The sequence below is a fragment of the Hemiscyllium ocellatum genome, chromosome 12, assembly GCF_020745735.1.
Source record: "Hemiscyllium ocellatum isolate sHemOce1 chromosome 12, sHemOce1.pat.X.cur, whole genome shotgun sequence".
NCBI lineage: Eukaryota > Metazoa > Chordata > Chondrichthyes > Orectolobiformes > Hemiscylliidae > Hemiscyllium > Hemiscyllium ocellatum.
In genome coordinates this window covers 71,021,140-71,036,910 of record NC_083412.1, presented here as the reverse complement: position 1 = coordinate 71,036,910, position 15,771 = coordinate 71,021,140, and the positions used below count along the sequence as shown (strand labels likewise).

The window sequence follows — 15,771 nt, the reverse complement described above, 5'->3', positions numbered from 1 at the left end:
GAGTTCATTAAGTCTTTGTCAGTTCTTAGTTGATGGCAATGAAATCTGGAGCAACAAGCAAACTTCCCATACCTAAAACATCAATAATGTCAGACATTAGTCCTATTGATATCCAATAGTTATTTCACCATTCCTAAGTGACAAAATATAAGCAACAATTTCTTGACTGGAGCAATTTAAGTTAAGAAAGAGATATTCCAGCAATTAATGTGTTCATTGCTACTCCTAGACCACAGCAACATATCACCCCAACATTGCACCCCAATATGACAAAATATGACATCCAACCACAAAAGAAAATATGACAGCAGACTCCTAAACTTAAAGAGATAAGTTTTAATAAATAAGTGAGATAGCAAGAAGGAGAGGTTTAAGAGAAGAAATTTCAGAGTTTAGGACCTTGGAAACAGGATTGCTGAAGGCAGAGGGGAGCACAGATATCTCTTAAGGCTAGAGGCGATTACAGAGGTGGGACAGGGCAGTCAACAAAGTGACTTGAAACTATATGGAGAATATTAAAACTGAGGAGTTCGTGATTGGAGACCAATGTAGGTCATCAGCTTAGAATGAACAGGATTTGTTTGCAGGTTAGGATTTGGAGGCATTATCTGGATACAGGCTCAAAACAAAGTTAAATAAATATTTGAAAATGAAAAAATATGGGTGCCTCTGAGTACGAAGCAGGAGAATGAGACTAAGTAAATAGGTCTTTCAAAAGGTCAACAGCAGGTGTGGTGGGCAGTATAGCCTCCTCTGTGTTGTTAAGACTCTATGACTGAGACAATGAGGAATGCTGACTTGTTTTCTTATGCAGCTGCAGATTGTGGAATCCTGCAGCAGCTTCTGCCAAGGATCATATAAAAAAATTAAATTATGTTAATTGAGGGACATTACCCAAAGTTGGCATTAGGTTAGTTGGGATATCCAAAATTCCATTCTGCCACACTTCTGACAGCACTACCATTAGAGAGGAAAATCTTGGAAATGTATTAATTAGTTAATACATTTCATGAAAATTAATCGCAAACATCATACAATATAGCATTTTTCCATCTGAAATGATTTAGACTAGCATAAGCAATGCACATCTGCTTGACACTAAATGTAAAATTAATGCTTTGTTACCTGAACAACATAATATTTACTCATATATACATGTTTATAAACACAATTCTCAACTTTATATCATGTACTCATTAGCCATGCAAAATAATTCAGCCAAGCCAATGAAATTCAAAAGATTTGATGTAAGTTCCATAAAAAGTAATAAAAATACTCCATGCAAAGACACACTGTGCCAAATTTTACTAAATAGACGAAAATTTACAGCACTTTTACAGTGCCTTAAAATTACACAAATACATTTGACTTCCAAGCTCAATTATTTACTAATTGTGACAATAACAAATTTGCATTTATGCAGCAATTTTACTGCAATAAGACATCCCAAGACATTTCAGAGGCGTGCTAACTAACAAAGCATGAATAGAAACATGGAAGCTGCAGATGCTGGAATCCAATGTAGACAAGCAGGAGGCTAGGAGAGCACATCAAGCCAGGCAATATTAGGAGATGTTGAACTCCAATGTTTCAGGGATGGAAGTGGGGGTAAGGGTAGCGGCAGATAAAGATGGGGCAGGGGCAAGGGTTCTAAGTGGGGAGGGGTAGAGTGGTGAGGTGGTGATAGGTGAATTCAGATGTAAGATACAACCTGGTAGATTGCTAGGAGGACCAGATCATAACTACAATCTGAATTCACCTATCACCACCTCACCACTTCGCCCCTCTCCCCACACATAACCCTTCACTCCCCCCACACCCCCCCTCCATATTTATCTGCAACTCCCCATACCCCCAACTCCACTCCTGAAGAAACGTCAGACTTCTCCACCTCTTGATACTGTCAGAATTTGACATGGAACCATAAAAGGAGATACAAGGACAGGTGACAGAAAAAAGCTTGGTAAAGAGATATACTTTAAATAGGTTTTTAAAAGCAGAGGAAGATGATAGGCTTGAGAGACTTCTGAGATGGAAATCTAGAACTTGTGGTCTTCGTAGCTGAAGGTGTGGCTGCCAATATTGGAACTTAAAAAGCAATAATGGGTGAAATACAAATACACTGCATGACTCAGGAAGTCACAGAAATGCTGAATGTTGAGGCCAAGACAGATTTGAAAACCAGGAGAAGAATTGCAAAATTGAAGTGTTGTCAGTATAGATCAGCAGGCATTAGGTGTTGGATACACGGAACTTGGTTAGTTAAGATAGAAACAGCAGAGTTGTGGATGACAATTTTATGAAGAGGTTGGCCAGGAGCTGGAATCATTATGTCTGGAGGAAACAGTGTAGATGAAGGTTTATCGGCAGTAAAGCTGAAGCAAGGAGATAGTCGGATGATGTGGTGAAGAAATTGGAAGTCTTATGATGGCATGCATATGTATTTGCAAACTCATCTTGTAGCTAATAGTATATAAATTTTGTGAATACTCTGGTTCAGCCTCAGGCAATTGCCAAGCAGAAGACTGGAGTTGGTAGCTAAGGAACAAAGTTGGTGGCAGAGTCAGTGTTCCTGATATTTGGCCAGAGGAACTTTCTGCTCATCTAATACTGGCAGACAAGCAGTCAGATAATTTGGAGATGTAGAGGAATCAAATGAGGTGATGGTGAGGCACTGCTGGGTATATTCACCATAGATGTGGAAATTGATGGATGGTGTTGCCAAGGGGCTGCATGTTTGCAATAAGCTAGAACACTAAGCAAATATTATAGACAAGATGAACAAAATACTGTGCTCTACAACGGATCAAAATGACAAGACAACATGAAAGAGCAATATTTAAGTTCTATTCCTTGCAATAACTAATGTACAAAATACATTTTTATGCAAGACATTGCACAAAATTTTTTCCTAATATTATAATGACAGCAATGGTTCTACAGGCATTTACCTGTGAACTCCTCATCTTCTTTATTATCGAGCTCAGATACTGGAGTGGAGCTAAACTTGCGGGGAGTATCAGATTTTGGCAACTTACGCACTAGAAAGAAACCAAATAGAATCCTTTGTAGCTTTCATCAAAATGGCACTAGTAATGACAAATTACCATTACTGTCATTTCAGGAATGTTTATGCCAATTCTTGTATTCGCTAATTCAATACGCTTCATATAAGCATTTTAAAAATCCTATGATAGACTATCATTGCATGGAATATTCATTCATTTCTTTCTGATTTATGTTTTCTTTCCACTTATCCAGTTGAACCTGTCTCACCTTTTTGACATTAAAATTAGAATTAGATTTTATTGTCATGTGTACTCAAGTACAGAAGTACATGACTGCAGTGAAAAGTGGACCAAGTCACCAGTCCCAGCACCATCTTAGGTACAAAGGTAAATAGGTATAAAATCTTAAGCTAAAAAAAAAACAAAGTTAAAGGTTCAATAGACTTTCTTATACATGCTGGTCTCACACTCTCAACAAGGGCTCAATCTTCTCCACTTTGGCCAGCTGTCTGGGAGGCCTCAGGCTGCCTGTGCTCGCTGCTGCCACATAGTGAAATAATTAAATGTTCACTGCTATAAAGGAGCCTTGGAATATTGGAGGTTTCACTCACAGAAAAAGTGACCTGATTCCAAAGTGGTTCATTTTATAGCACTTACCATCCAGTTAGAGTTTAGAAATTAAAAAAGGGACAATTACTTTGCTGGGATTATACTACAGGCCTCCAAACGGTCAGACAGAGATAGAACAGCAGATATGTTGGCAGGTGATGGAGGGGTGCGAGTGGGAATATGGATGTTATTATAAGGGATTTCAACTTTGCGAACATTAACTGGGATCGCTTTGGTGTGAAAGGATTAGTTGGGTGGAAGTTTTAAAGTGATTCCAGGAGAGCATTTTTGTGCCAGTACATAGAAAGTCCTACTAGAGATGGGCAGTATTAGGCCTAATCCTAGGGAATGAAGCTGGTCAAGTGGTTAAAGCTTCAGCAGATGAGGATTTGGAGATAGTTATCGTAACTGTGCAAGTTTCAAAGTCATTATGGAAAGGGATGAGGATAGTGCAGAAGTTGTGTGTGTGGGGAAGGCCAATTTCAATATCTTTGGACAGGATCTGGCAAACCTAGAGTATGAGCAGCTACTTGCAGTTAAGCCTACATTTGGAAAGTAGGAATATTTTAAAGATCATATAGTGAGAATTCGGGGTCAGCATGTTCCTTTAACAGAGAAGAGCAAGGGCAGCAGGTCTAGGGACTCTTGATGTCAAGAAATAGAAAGTTTCATAAACAAAAATGAAGCATATGTCAGGAACAGAGCATTAAATACAGGGGAGGCCCTTCAAAAGTACAGAGATTGCAGATGGTTGCTTAAAAACAAAATTAGGACGACAAAGAGAGACCATGAAATATCTTTGGCAGATAGGATCAAGAAAAACCAAGGTATTTCATGAATATATTAAGACAAGGGGATTGCCAAGAAAAGAGTGGGACTTATTAGAAATCAAAGGGACAACCTGTGTGTGGAGCCAGAGGATGTAGGTGAAGTTTCATCTGTACTCACAAGGAAAAAGTTAAAAATCACACCACACCAGGTTATGGTCCAACAGGTTTATTTGGAAGCACTAGCTTTTGGATCACTGCTCCTTTATCAGGTGGTTGTGGATGAAGCTAGTTCTTCCAATTTAACCTGTTGGACTATAACTTGGTGTTGTGTGATTTTTAACTTTGTACACCCCAGTCCAACACCGGCATCTCCAAATCACAAGGACAAAGACACTGTAGCTGGGGATATCATTTGGTATGGTGAGATATAAGAACATGCTAAGTTTAATAAGAAGATATTAGGTGTTTTATTGGGCTAAAAGGTGCATAAGTCCTCACAGCCTGATGAGACGTATCCCAGGTTATAGGAGGATTGCTAAGGCCCTGGTGGAGATATTTATTACTTCGCTGGCCACAGGTGTAATGCCAAATGATTAACAATCCTCCAATGTGGTTCCTCTGATATGAAGGACAGCATGGATAAGCCAGATAATTACAGACCAGTTAGTTTGGTGTTGGTGGTCGGGAAATTATTGGACAACATTCTGAGGGACAGAATTAATCAGACTTGGAAAGACAGAGGTTAATCAGGGATTTGCTGGAGAAAGATCCTGTCTGTCTAATTTAGTTGAATTCTTTTAAAAAAATGTCACTAGGTATATGGATGTGGGTGGTGTAGTTGACCTGCTGCGCTTTTCCAGCAACACATTTTCAGCTCTGATCTCCAGTATCTGCAGACCTCACTTTCTCCTCGGTGTAGTTGATGTGGTTTATATGGACTTCAATAAGCCCTTTGAGAAGGTCTCACATGGAAGGCTGATCCAAAAGATAAGAGCCAATAGGATCCAATGCAAGTTGGCAAACTCGATTCAAAATTGGCTTGCAAGTAGGAGGCAAAGAGTGATGGTGGAGGGATGCTTTTGTGATTGAAGCCTGTGATCTGCAGCGTACCACAGGATTGGTGCTGGGACACTCACTGTTTGTTATGTACATTTATGACTTGGATGTTAATGTAGAAGGTATAAGAAGTAAGTTTGCAGATGACATGAAAGTTGGCATTGTTGATGGTTAGGAGAATGGTTTCAGGCTCTAGTCTGACATTGATCAGCTGATAAATTGGGCACAGCAACGGCAGAAGGAATTTAATCCTGATAAATGAGAGGTGATGCATTTTGCAAGGTCTAATAACAGCAGGATATACACCATGAATGGTAGGTCCCGAGGGAGTACTGAGGAACAAATAGGACCTTGATGTTACCAAGTCCATAGATTCCTGAAGGTGTCAGTAAGGGTAAACACGGTGAGGAAGGCTGCATAAAGGATAGTTGGCTTCATTAGCCAGGGCATAGAATATAGGAGCAAGGAAGTCTTATTACAACTTTATAAAACATTGTTTAGATCACAGATGGAACATGGTGTGGTGACCAGAACTCCACACAATCAGAAGAATGTGATTGCACTGGAGAAGGTGCAGAGTTGATTCACTATGACATTGCTTGATGGAAAGTCTTTTATGAGGACAGATTTAATAGGTTGAATTTGTTTTCCTAGGGAGTAGAGGAGAGATCGATTGAAATATAGAGAATTATGAAAGTCAAATCAGATTGTGAGGACCTTTCCCCATGGCAGTCATGTTTAAGACCAGATAATAAAAGTTTAAAGTGGGAGTAAATGGTTTGGAGGATACCGCAATCAGTGATGATAGATAATTGCACCTCCTCCGCAAAAGACCTCAACACTGGAGACGCCCAAGGATGTGTTCTCTGTGCCCTACTGTACTCCCTGTACACACATAACTGTGTAGCCAAATTATGAATGAATGCCATCTACAGGTTTGTTAATTACACCACCATAGTACGATGGAAAGCAAACAATGATGAGCCAGAATACAGAGATAGAGGGCTTGGTAACATGGTGTAATGATAACAACCACTGTCTTTCTAAATGTTGGCAAAACAAAAGAACTGATCATTCACAGTGGCACAGAGGTTAGCACTACTGCCTCACAGCGCCAGGGACCCAGGTTCAATTCCAGCCTCAGGTGGCTGTTTGTGCACCCTTGCTCTGCTTGTGCCCTCCAGCCCCCTTCCACATTTTGTTTGTCACTAGCATTATTTAAAATTAGCTGATCCTACATTCTCTGACCAAGTCAGCCTTCTCCAACTGTGACTGGCAAAGGTCCTATTCATTGTTCATACACCATCACATCAAAGGTTTAAGGAGTTCCAAGCCTTAGTTTTTGCCATTCGATATAATCTGCTCAAAATTAAATTAGAATTTACTAACTGTGGTGCATATGTTTACCAGATAGAAGGTGCACACAGTTTCCATTTCTTAATCTGGGCCTTAAAGAATCAAGTAAATTCTTTATTCAAGTTGACTTTGATTGACGTATTGACAACCTGAAAGCAACACTATCTGTAGCAATGTTTATAGAGCAAACATCTTTACTTAATGCTTCCTGTCTGTATCAAAGTCTGTACTTTCATAAGATTCAATTTACTGTAAAATAAATGAACAGGACACAAGTTAGAACAATATCATTCAAATGTAAAATAAGGCAATACATACATTGGCATATTCTATGAATGCCAAATGACAGTATTTGCACATACATCACAGGTTAATGCAAATACCTGTAAATTCTGTGTCTTCAATGTTACCAAGGGTTGGAATGAATACGTGAGAAGAATCAGGATGTGTCAGCTTATTGTCTGTAAGGGACGACAAAACCAATAGCAAACATTGTGTTTTTCACCAAAATTACACTAGCAGCAGCAAGTTGCCTTCTGTGTTTATTCACTTAGACAAGCACTCTTTCTAAAATTGACGCAGTAAATAGTTTTAATTGATTATCCAACTGAATTCAGTCAAAGTCCTCAGAAGCCATGCAACACACAAAATAATAGTGAATGTTCAAACTTCACACAGAGCTGAAAGATTCCACAAATATACAGCAGTTACTAAGTACTGAACAATACTTCTATTGCTACCATTTACAGCCATTTATTAATGATGAGAACTTAAATAATTTCTCCAACTTTTGTTTGATTGATTACTGCAAATAAGTTATGGTTGCAAACAACTTATTGGAAAAAAACTTAGAAGACCAATAAGCCATGTGTTCTAATACATATCAACTTACTTTAAACTGGTCAGGCAACATGAAATCCATGATAATATTTACTCATTACAGCCCAGTTTCAGACATGATTTCAATTTTCAATCAACTTTAAAGAAGCAGAAACTGTTTAAAATCAGCTCTGTACTGGCCTTATTATAAAACATGGGGGTGGTTGTCAACTATGACAGTAGGATTTCATAGTCACCCACAATTTTCAGGCATATGTAGTCAGTTTCAGGATTAAATGCAAGACAACACTTCATAGCAGAGGCTATTGGTCTTTTCAACTCACTTGAAAATTTCGACTACTATCATAAAAAAAACTTCAATTCATAGGGATTTGTCAATTTCATAGGGACTTCAATTTCTTTGTTGAAATGCGGTCTACTTACATTTACAGCTCATCTATACATGAGTGGAAGCCACAAGGTGGACCTGGCAATGGGTGATGCCTTTGTCTCTGCTAACTAAATACACGTGCAGCAGTAACTAGTTGACTTTCTTACAGTTCAGCTCTACAGGAGCCTGTAGAAGCCACATTTTAATATTTTTTCCTGAGTATCTGTTGTGTTTTATCCAGTGACTTGTTCAGTTTGGTATATGGCTGATTCAGATAACCCAGTCTGAATGACATTCTAAGAACATAGGTTATTACCTACATGAAAATGAAGAGTTCACGCCTATCCAAATTCCCACATTAATAGAATTTAATCCCATATAGCTATAGTAAACTGTAAGCCAATTAAGAATAGCAGTCGATCTCTAGAAGTTGCTGGGCCAAAGAGCTTGCAATGTTATCAATGCTATCACTGATGCTGCATGACCAGGGAGAAGGTGCCTGAATAGTGGGGGATCCTTGAAATATGGTAAATGTGAAAGCAAGGGCCAGGCAGGCCCTGATAATCACCTTTGACTGGAAGCATCAAAAATGACAACGACCAAGAGGGTGCTCAATGATCTGTGGGCCTCAGAGCGCTCATGAATGAATTCCTCTCAACTACGCCAACCATGCAACCCATGGTGGGGGGTGGGGGGGCGCTATGAGACTTTACCTGGTAATCTCCCCAAGTGACAGGAGGCCCTCCTGACATAGGCAAATGCCAGCAAGGGCAGGAAGTGGCCTTACTTAAGTGACTATGCCAACTTTCTCACCTAGGGTAAAATGTGGTTATGGAAAGACAATGGTTTCATTGCCAGCCCTCTCATCTCCCAAACTGTCATCAATGCACCAGAAAAATCTAGCACCATTTTTCCAGACCTGGAGATTTTCACGTTGCTAACAGTAGCTAAATATGTTACATCTTCCAAAACAGAATTCAGCAATTAACAAGAAATGACCACAAGTGGACTGTCACCTTGTTCCCTTTGATCTATTTCAAGGAGCAGGATCTCCAAATCTAGGGATGAAGTTTGGACAAGTTGGCAGGAGATGAAGAAACAACAGACATGGTCCATTTCAAAGTTCTCCACATCATTCACCAATCTGAAGTTTTCACACTGTTTCTCTCCCACAGACTTATCTGAGCTGCTGAGCATTTCTAGCAATTTTCTTTGCCTTCAGAGTTCCAGCATCTGCAATATTTTGCTTTTGTATTAGAGTTTAGAGAACACTCAAGGCAATTTTATGGGCATCCATCAATACAAGTAGAAGGAATGCCTGGATGCAAACAGACAGTTTATGATGGTATTAGTTGGAACAGTGCATACACATCTTGATTGTTCTGGTGAAACCACTGTTTTTATTTTGCAACATGACAGCTACTGCTTTGACGACCAGATATTTGTTGCTTAAGAAAAAGTAGGTATTTGTCTCACATTGTACTTGCTGCAGCAAGATTTTTTTTATCACATCACCATCATTGCTGGGAGCTCTTTTTCACCCCAGATTGTTGCCAGATAGGTCTTCAGCTGAACAGTGCAGTCATGCTTCAACTTGCGAACTCTGTGAAAAGATTTTCATTCCACTTGGCACATTCCCAACACAAGGGGTAATGTAACTAAAGTAAGGTCATGGCATGTAATGCACCAAATCTGGGAAGTGAGGGGTGAGAGGGGTTTGGGGGGGGGGCTTCAGGATACATCTCACTTGGACTTTTTTAACTGCCCACCATATGATTTACACACAGAGAGCCATAATTCATGTCTGGGCTTTCCCCAATCACTGCGAGAGTGGAATTGATACACTTGGCTCATTGATGGCTGTGGCACAGGCAGAGAAGTTGGTTTACGGAGGCAGATGTGCTTGGGTGCTCGCCACTTGGTGAATACGATTGCCAGATTGATCAAAATATTCGACTATGTCTAGCATTGCTAGACACCTATGATGTAATGCTATTCCTAGCATTCAGCATTAGGTTGTGAAAACATGATGGAAAATTTAATTTATGACATTAATCCAAGAAGCAACATATTTACCTAAGGTGGGGGCTTTTCTTCACTTGAGGTGCAATGTACCATTTCTATCTGCTTCAAATTACCACAAAAAAGATTTGGAAAAATCAAGAGAAATCCCTTTTCTGCTGCATTTTGCCAAACAGGTTTTTTGCTTCCATTGTACAATTGGTCGCCAGAAATCCCAAACAAGAGAGAAACATTCACTCTCATGGACTTTTCAGCTCAACAATAATGAACTGCCATATTGAACTCGAATCGTTATTGCTGTACATAGCTCCACAGATGCTGTCAGACAAACCTAGTTTCTCTAGCACTCTCTGCTTTTCTTTCTGACCTCCAGCATCCCAACAATACTTTGCTTTTATTTGACCTTTTTAAGTATTACTTGCAGCTTTTAACAGCCTCAGTTATATTTACTTACAGCTTACTCCTGATGACAGGAACACCCACATGCAGCGCAATCTGAGCTGGAAGCTCCTGGTACATATATATTGAATTCAAAATCTTATAAAGGTTGATCCCTGTGATGCCAGTGGGTCAAAAGATTGCTGAAAACTCTCCCTTCAGCACTAGATCTATATCTTCAGCTCTCAAAGTTTATCAGCTAGGTAATAAGCTGTCAAATCAAAATCCACTAAACCTCTTGAGAGGCACATACATCCATTCAGCATGTGTCATGCAAACATAGCTAACTGGAGATAGCAGTTACTGAATGGTACAACAATATTTAAGTATTATGACGTGCAGAATATTTGCCAGACAAAACTTTTATTGAAGCACAGGACAGAATCTTACTGAGATTTTAGGGTCTTCTCAGCTGGATGGATAACTTTTTGGGAACATCCACCTTACCACATCAAGGCAATCTAAGCAATACGCACAACAGCATCAGCAAGGCTTCCCCTTGAATCAAAACCCTAGAGAAGAAGGTCCCATGCAGTAAGTTCTGCTGGCCTCTTGCATTCAGCCATCAGGAAAGCCATAGCCACTAGTGGAAAGGAATCCAAGGGACCTAGGATTGTGCAGAACCCAAGACAAAGATGAGTAATATGGAAGATGGTGGGTCTCTTAGGTTGAGGGTCATAGGAAGGTGAGTAAGGCATGGCTCCCATCAGAGATCCCTTCTGCTTTATGTTCTGTGCATTGATTAATGACTTTTGATCGAAGGACTGCATCACCCCATTGACAAGCTGTCCACATGATAGCATTTATCAAGATAACTGGGACAATGACAGTAGGCGAGACCCTTAAGTGGCCTCTCAATTGCCTGTGGGTAGGAAGGTCAATCATCAGCCTACCATACAGATTTTAATGCCCGTGAAAATGGGCAGCAGGTTTTGGGTAAGCCATTTCCTTGCCTAATTAAAAGCCCTTCCCACTAAGATCACCATCTCCAGAAACAGAAGATTCCACTTATAGTGTCTAAACTCTATGTGATCCACAGCTGATTTGCATTGTAAGATACTCTGAAAGCAGGGACCTCACAATTATGGCATTGCTCAAAAATGAATTCCCAGAACAGCAAATCAAAAGACATTATGCAACATACCATCTATCAGTGACCAATTAGGATTTTCACAAAGTGGAGATTATTTAAAAGTAAGTAGAGGTTACATTAGCATGCCATAACATTTAAGATACAGGACTTCATATTATGCCACAGATTGCTATTACTCAGTCATACACAAATATTTGCAGCATCTCAAAATAGTTGATACTAAAAAAAATGATCACTTTTGTGCCATTTATAATTGAAAATCTGCGTTCTGGCGATCTTTAAAATGAGAGCGCACATCAAAGATGTAACAGTAACATTAAACTGTAATTCCTTAAAATAACACAAGTGTGGAATAAATGTGATAACAAGATATTATACAAATAGTTTCTGCACAATATTCTAGATTCATGTGACCGACAACACTGTAGGTTACAAGTACCTGGGAATTTCTTGTCAAGGTCAAGTTCAGATACAGAAGTTGGAATGAACTCATGTGAAATTTCAGAGGTTGGCAGCTTAAGGCCTGTAAGGGATAACAACAACAAAAAACCAAACCAAACCTTTTACGTTTTTTAAGCAGAATAACATTGTTGTCAATAACCTGCCTTCTTTGTATGTTAAGATATTTGCATTTATATTTTAATTCAGCCAACATGCTTCAGATAAATAAAGACTTGATAAGGAACAATAAAGCACAATTGCTTGGTCAGGCAATGCAATGTATGCAAAAAATATACAATGAACCATGCAAGGCTGATTAACCATCCAACAAACTAGACTACAGGATAAGAATACAGGCAATATTTAAGCTCCATGTAAAACAGGCATATTCACCAGGAAATGCAATTGCTGTCACTCCACATTATCATAAATTTTAAGGCATTCAACAAAATTCAAACAAGCTCAGCCCTTAATACTTCTGAGATGCACTATAGATTAATGATTAATTCATCAAATTACTACCACAGAACAGCAACAAGTGTCTAGACGTGACATTTGAATTAAGACAAAATACTGTGGCTGCTGGAAATTTAAAACAAGCACAGACAACGTTGGAGAAACTCAGCAGGTCTGACAGCATCCATGGAGAGAGGAACAGAGTTAACTGGCACGACTGTCCTTCAGAACTGCCAGACCTGGTTAGTTTCTCTAGCAATCTCTGTTTGCTTCGAGGCAAAAAAGATCTTTGCACAAAAGAGGGAATCAGAGAGACAGTGAATGAGATAAATGCCATCCACTTTGCATCTCCAAGCCCTGTCATTAGGCCAGACAAATCTCCCTCCAGAACGCACTCTCTTGGCCACTTGCCTCCCCAACCTGTACTCCTGATGAAGGGCTTTTGCCCAAAACATCTATTTTCCTGCTCCTTGGATGCTGTCTGAACTGCTGTGATCTTCCAGCGCCACTCTAATCTAGAATCCCCAACCTAATTTGAAGAGACATTTCCAGTACTCCTCGGAATTTGAGTTGATAATTAGATTGGTGGTTTCAAGATGATAGAGGACTTAACTTTCCTCATGGTACATCTGCTTTTCCTTGCACCAGATAATAAGTAAATGTATTTAAATGTCAGGTAAGTCAAGATCTATTTTATTGTGGGTTCTCTTTCTGGTACCTTCACCTGGAAGGAGGTTCACCATGACTTCCCTGCTTATGCCAAGAGCTAAAGAATGATCAGAACATTTCAAGAAGGAAGAACTTTAGGTGAATGATAATATGTTCAGAAGAGCAGGTTAAATATAATGATATCTGCTATTCAGACGTGGCTGAAATTTCCTTAATTTGAAACATAAGAACTGCAGATGCTGGAAATCAGGAACAAAATCAGGAATTTCTGGAAAAAGCTCAGAAGGTCTGGCAGAGTCTATAGAAAGGTAGTAAAGTTAACATTTCAGATCCTGTGACCCTTCACAACAGTGGTTTGATTTTGTTCTATTAGTAATACACTGAAGTAACCAATACACCAAAGTCCAAGACAAAACACTAATTCATCAAATGATATTAAAAGAATGTGAGATATCATTTGTTGAAAAGATGTCTTTAATTTACATCAGCATCTGATAACTCTTAATCATATACCTTAAAATTGAGAAAGCCCAGGTGAAAATTCTTAGTCGCATGCATAAATGGATACTTACAATTCTGAATTATTATTGCAATGGATTGTTGCACCAGTTTTCAAGTGTACTGAATGTATCAATCTGGCATTTTTATATTCATTATTTTGTTAAGGGCAAATGTTAATAATTCCAATATGACCTGGTGCTCCCCAGATATGTCTGAAATACTATGGTGTAGCATGTCTCAGTTTCATTTAGTAATGTCACAAACAAATGCTGAACAAACAGTACAGGCAACTCCATGAAAACGATAATTAAAAGGGTATCAGACCATGGACAGAAGGAAAAAACATGCAAAGTGATGAACAATGTAAGCCATAGACACAATAACATTTTTTGAACAATCACATACTATTACTTGCAACCATGCCACATGTAGCTTTGGGAATACCTGTTAATTCTTTTTCTCCTGTCTCGTATATAGGGCTTGGACTTGGCATAATTGCAGTGTCAGATGTTGAGAACCCAAAATCTGTAATAGATAAATGAACCAAATAAAGGCACTGTTTCATCCTTCAAAAACAACACTAGATTTGCCAAGGATGTTAAATGCTAGTGGTTAATCCAAGGCAGTATCCTCCCAGTACAGCTGTCTTGTTACATCAAGGTATAGATCTAATTGCATTCTAGGTAAGGAAGGATATAAGGTAAATGTAAGATTAAAACCAAGTATTGAAGTTTTTGCACTAAGTGGAAGATTGTGTAACCAGGTGCTGCACAATTTGCTCACTAGAAAAGATCAATGGTTTTTGATTTAGATTTAAAAACAACTTTTAAAACATCATATGAGATATGGCTAGTTGTCCACAAAACATTAAAAAACTTTATATCACCAGTTATTAATGTAAATCTATCCTAGAATTGGTTATGTCATTTGATGCTGGACAGCAAACAATGGATTGCAACGTAATCATACCTTGTACACTGAAACTTACATTTTGTATAATAATAAACAATGTGTGGCACAATATTTTGATTAATTACTTCAATAGTTATTCAAAGCAATTCATCTAAGAATAAGTCTGATAACAGGCACTCCATGCAGTGGTGTTGTTTTAACCACACAACATGTATTTATTAATCATTAAATGAGCTTCAAAACAATATAACCATGAAAGGCTGACAGACACTTTACAACCAAGCAGTCTTTAAACTTCATAGAATTAGCACACAGCGTAAAAAAACCCAACAGCAATAAGCGCAATGCATAAATTCTGTGAAATGTGCAGTGACTTGCACACAAAGAATGAATGGATTCCATGCAAGACAGTGTATTGGCTATCAAATACACAGATGAAGTGAATACTTACTTAATTGTAAAACTGTCGCATGCCATTCACAGCATGTATCCTATCATTCTTTTACTTGACTACTATTCACATTACAGTCAGAAATTTTCACTTTTTTTTGAGTTCACACTCAGGCACAAATATTATTAGAGGTACTGCAAGTTCTTTCTCTCTGATCTGAGCAAGTTCAGATTCTAATATTAGACTAAGAACATCTGTGGTATCAAAAGATTGGCAACTTAGTCTGAGATTAATCTGAACACATCAGGAGGGTCAGGAGTAAGTACATGGTAGCCTTAAGACATCAAAAAAGGAAGCCAGGTTCAAAATTCGTGATCACTGAAGGAAATAACATTGGAATTATACCATTGTATACAGTTATTTTAACAGACTCCATTTGAATCAAGCACCTTTGCAGAATTGGCCTTATTCTTTCATTATAATAGCATTAACTGTATTTAAATGTGGATATGAATGGCATAACAAATAATCCCTTCCATACAATACTAAACTGTAGTTATATACTGAGTACTTCAATATTACTCAAATGAACTTTGTATAACAGTGATATGACAACAGACATTCCATGCAGCTACATTGCTTCCACTTGTGACAGTTTGTCAGATAGCTTTTAGCCATGCTAAAAATGTTCAAATGAACCAACAAAGACAAGGAAAACACATACAAATTCCAGGAGATGTGCACTGAATTGTTCTTTGATCATAACTTGCGCCACAACATAGCATGAATTGCAGGCAAAAACAGCAGAGTGACTAAGGTATATGTTTTACACACAAATG

At 38.6% G+C, this 15,771-nt stretch overlaps 1 protein-coding gene across 25 annotated transcripts in view; it reads right to left on the bottom strand.

Moving 5' to 3' along the window:
• The window catches only part of LOC132821115 (target of Nesh-SH3-like), a 348,093-nt gene that overhangs the window by 85,087 nt on the left and 247,235 nt on the right, over nucleotides 1–15,771 (bottom strand). For 23 of the 25 annotated variants that reach the window (XM_060833661.1, XM_060833668.1, XM_060833662.1 and 20 more), the window contains 4 exons: nucleotides 14,074–14,154; nucleotides 12,002–12,085; nucleotides 7,183–7,260; nucleotides 2,952–3,041 (listed from right to left, as the gene is read on the bottom strand). In XM_060833661.1, coding sequence (XP_060689644.1) covers nucleotides 2,952–3,041; nucleotides 7,183–7,260; nucleotides 12,002–12,085; nucleotides 14,074–14,154 — 333 coding nt within the window. The remainder of the gene's footprint in view (nucleotides 1–2,951; nucleotides 3,042–7,182; nucleotides 7,261–12,001; nucleotides 12,086–14,073; nucleotides 14,155–15,771) is intronic. The other 2 variants (XM_060833670.1, XM_060833669.1) reach the window with 2 other exon arrangements.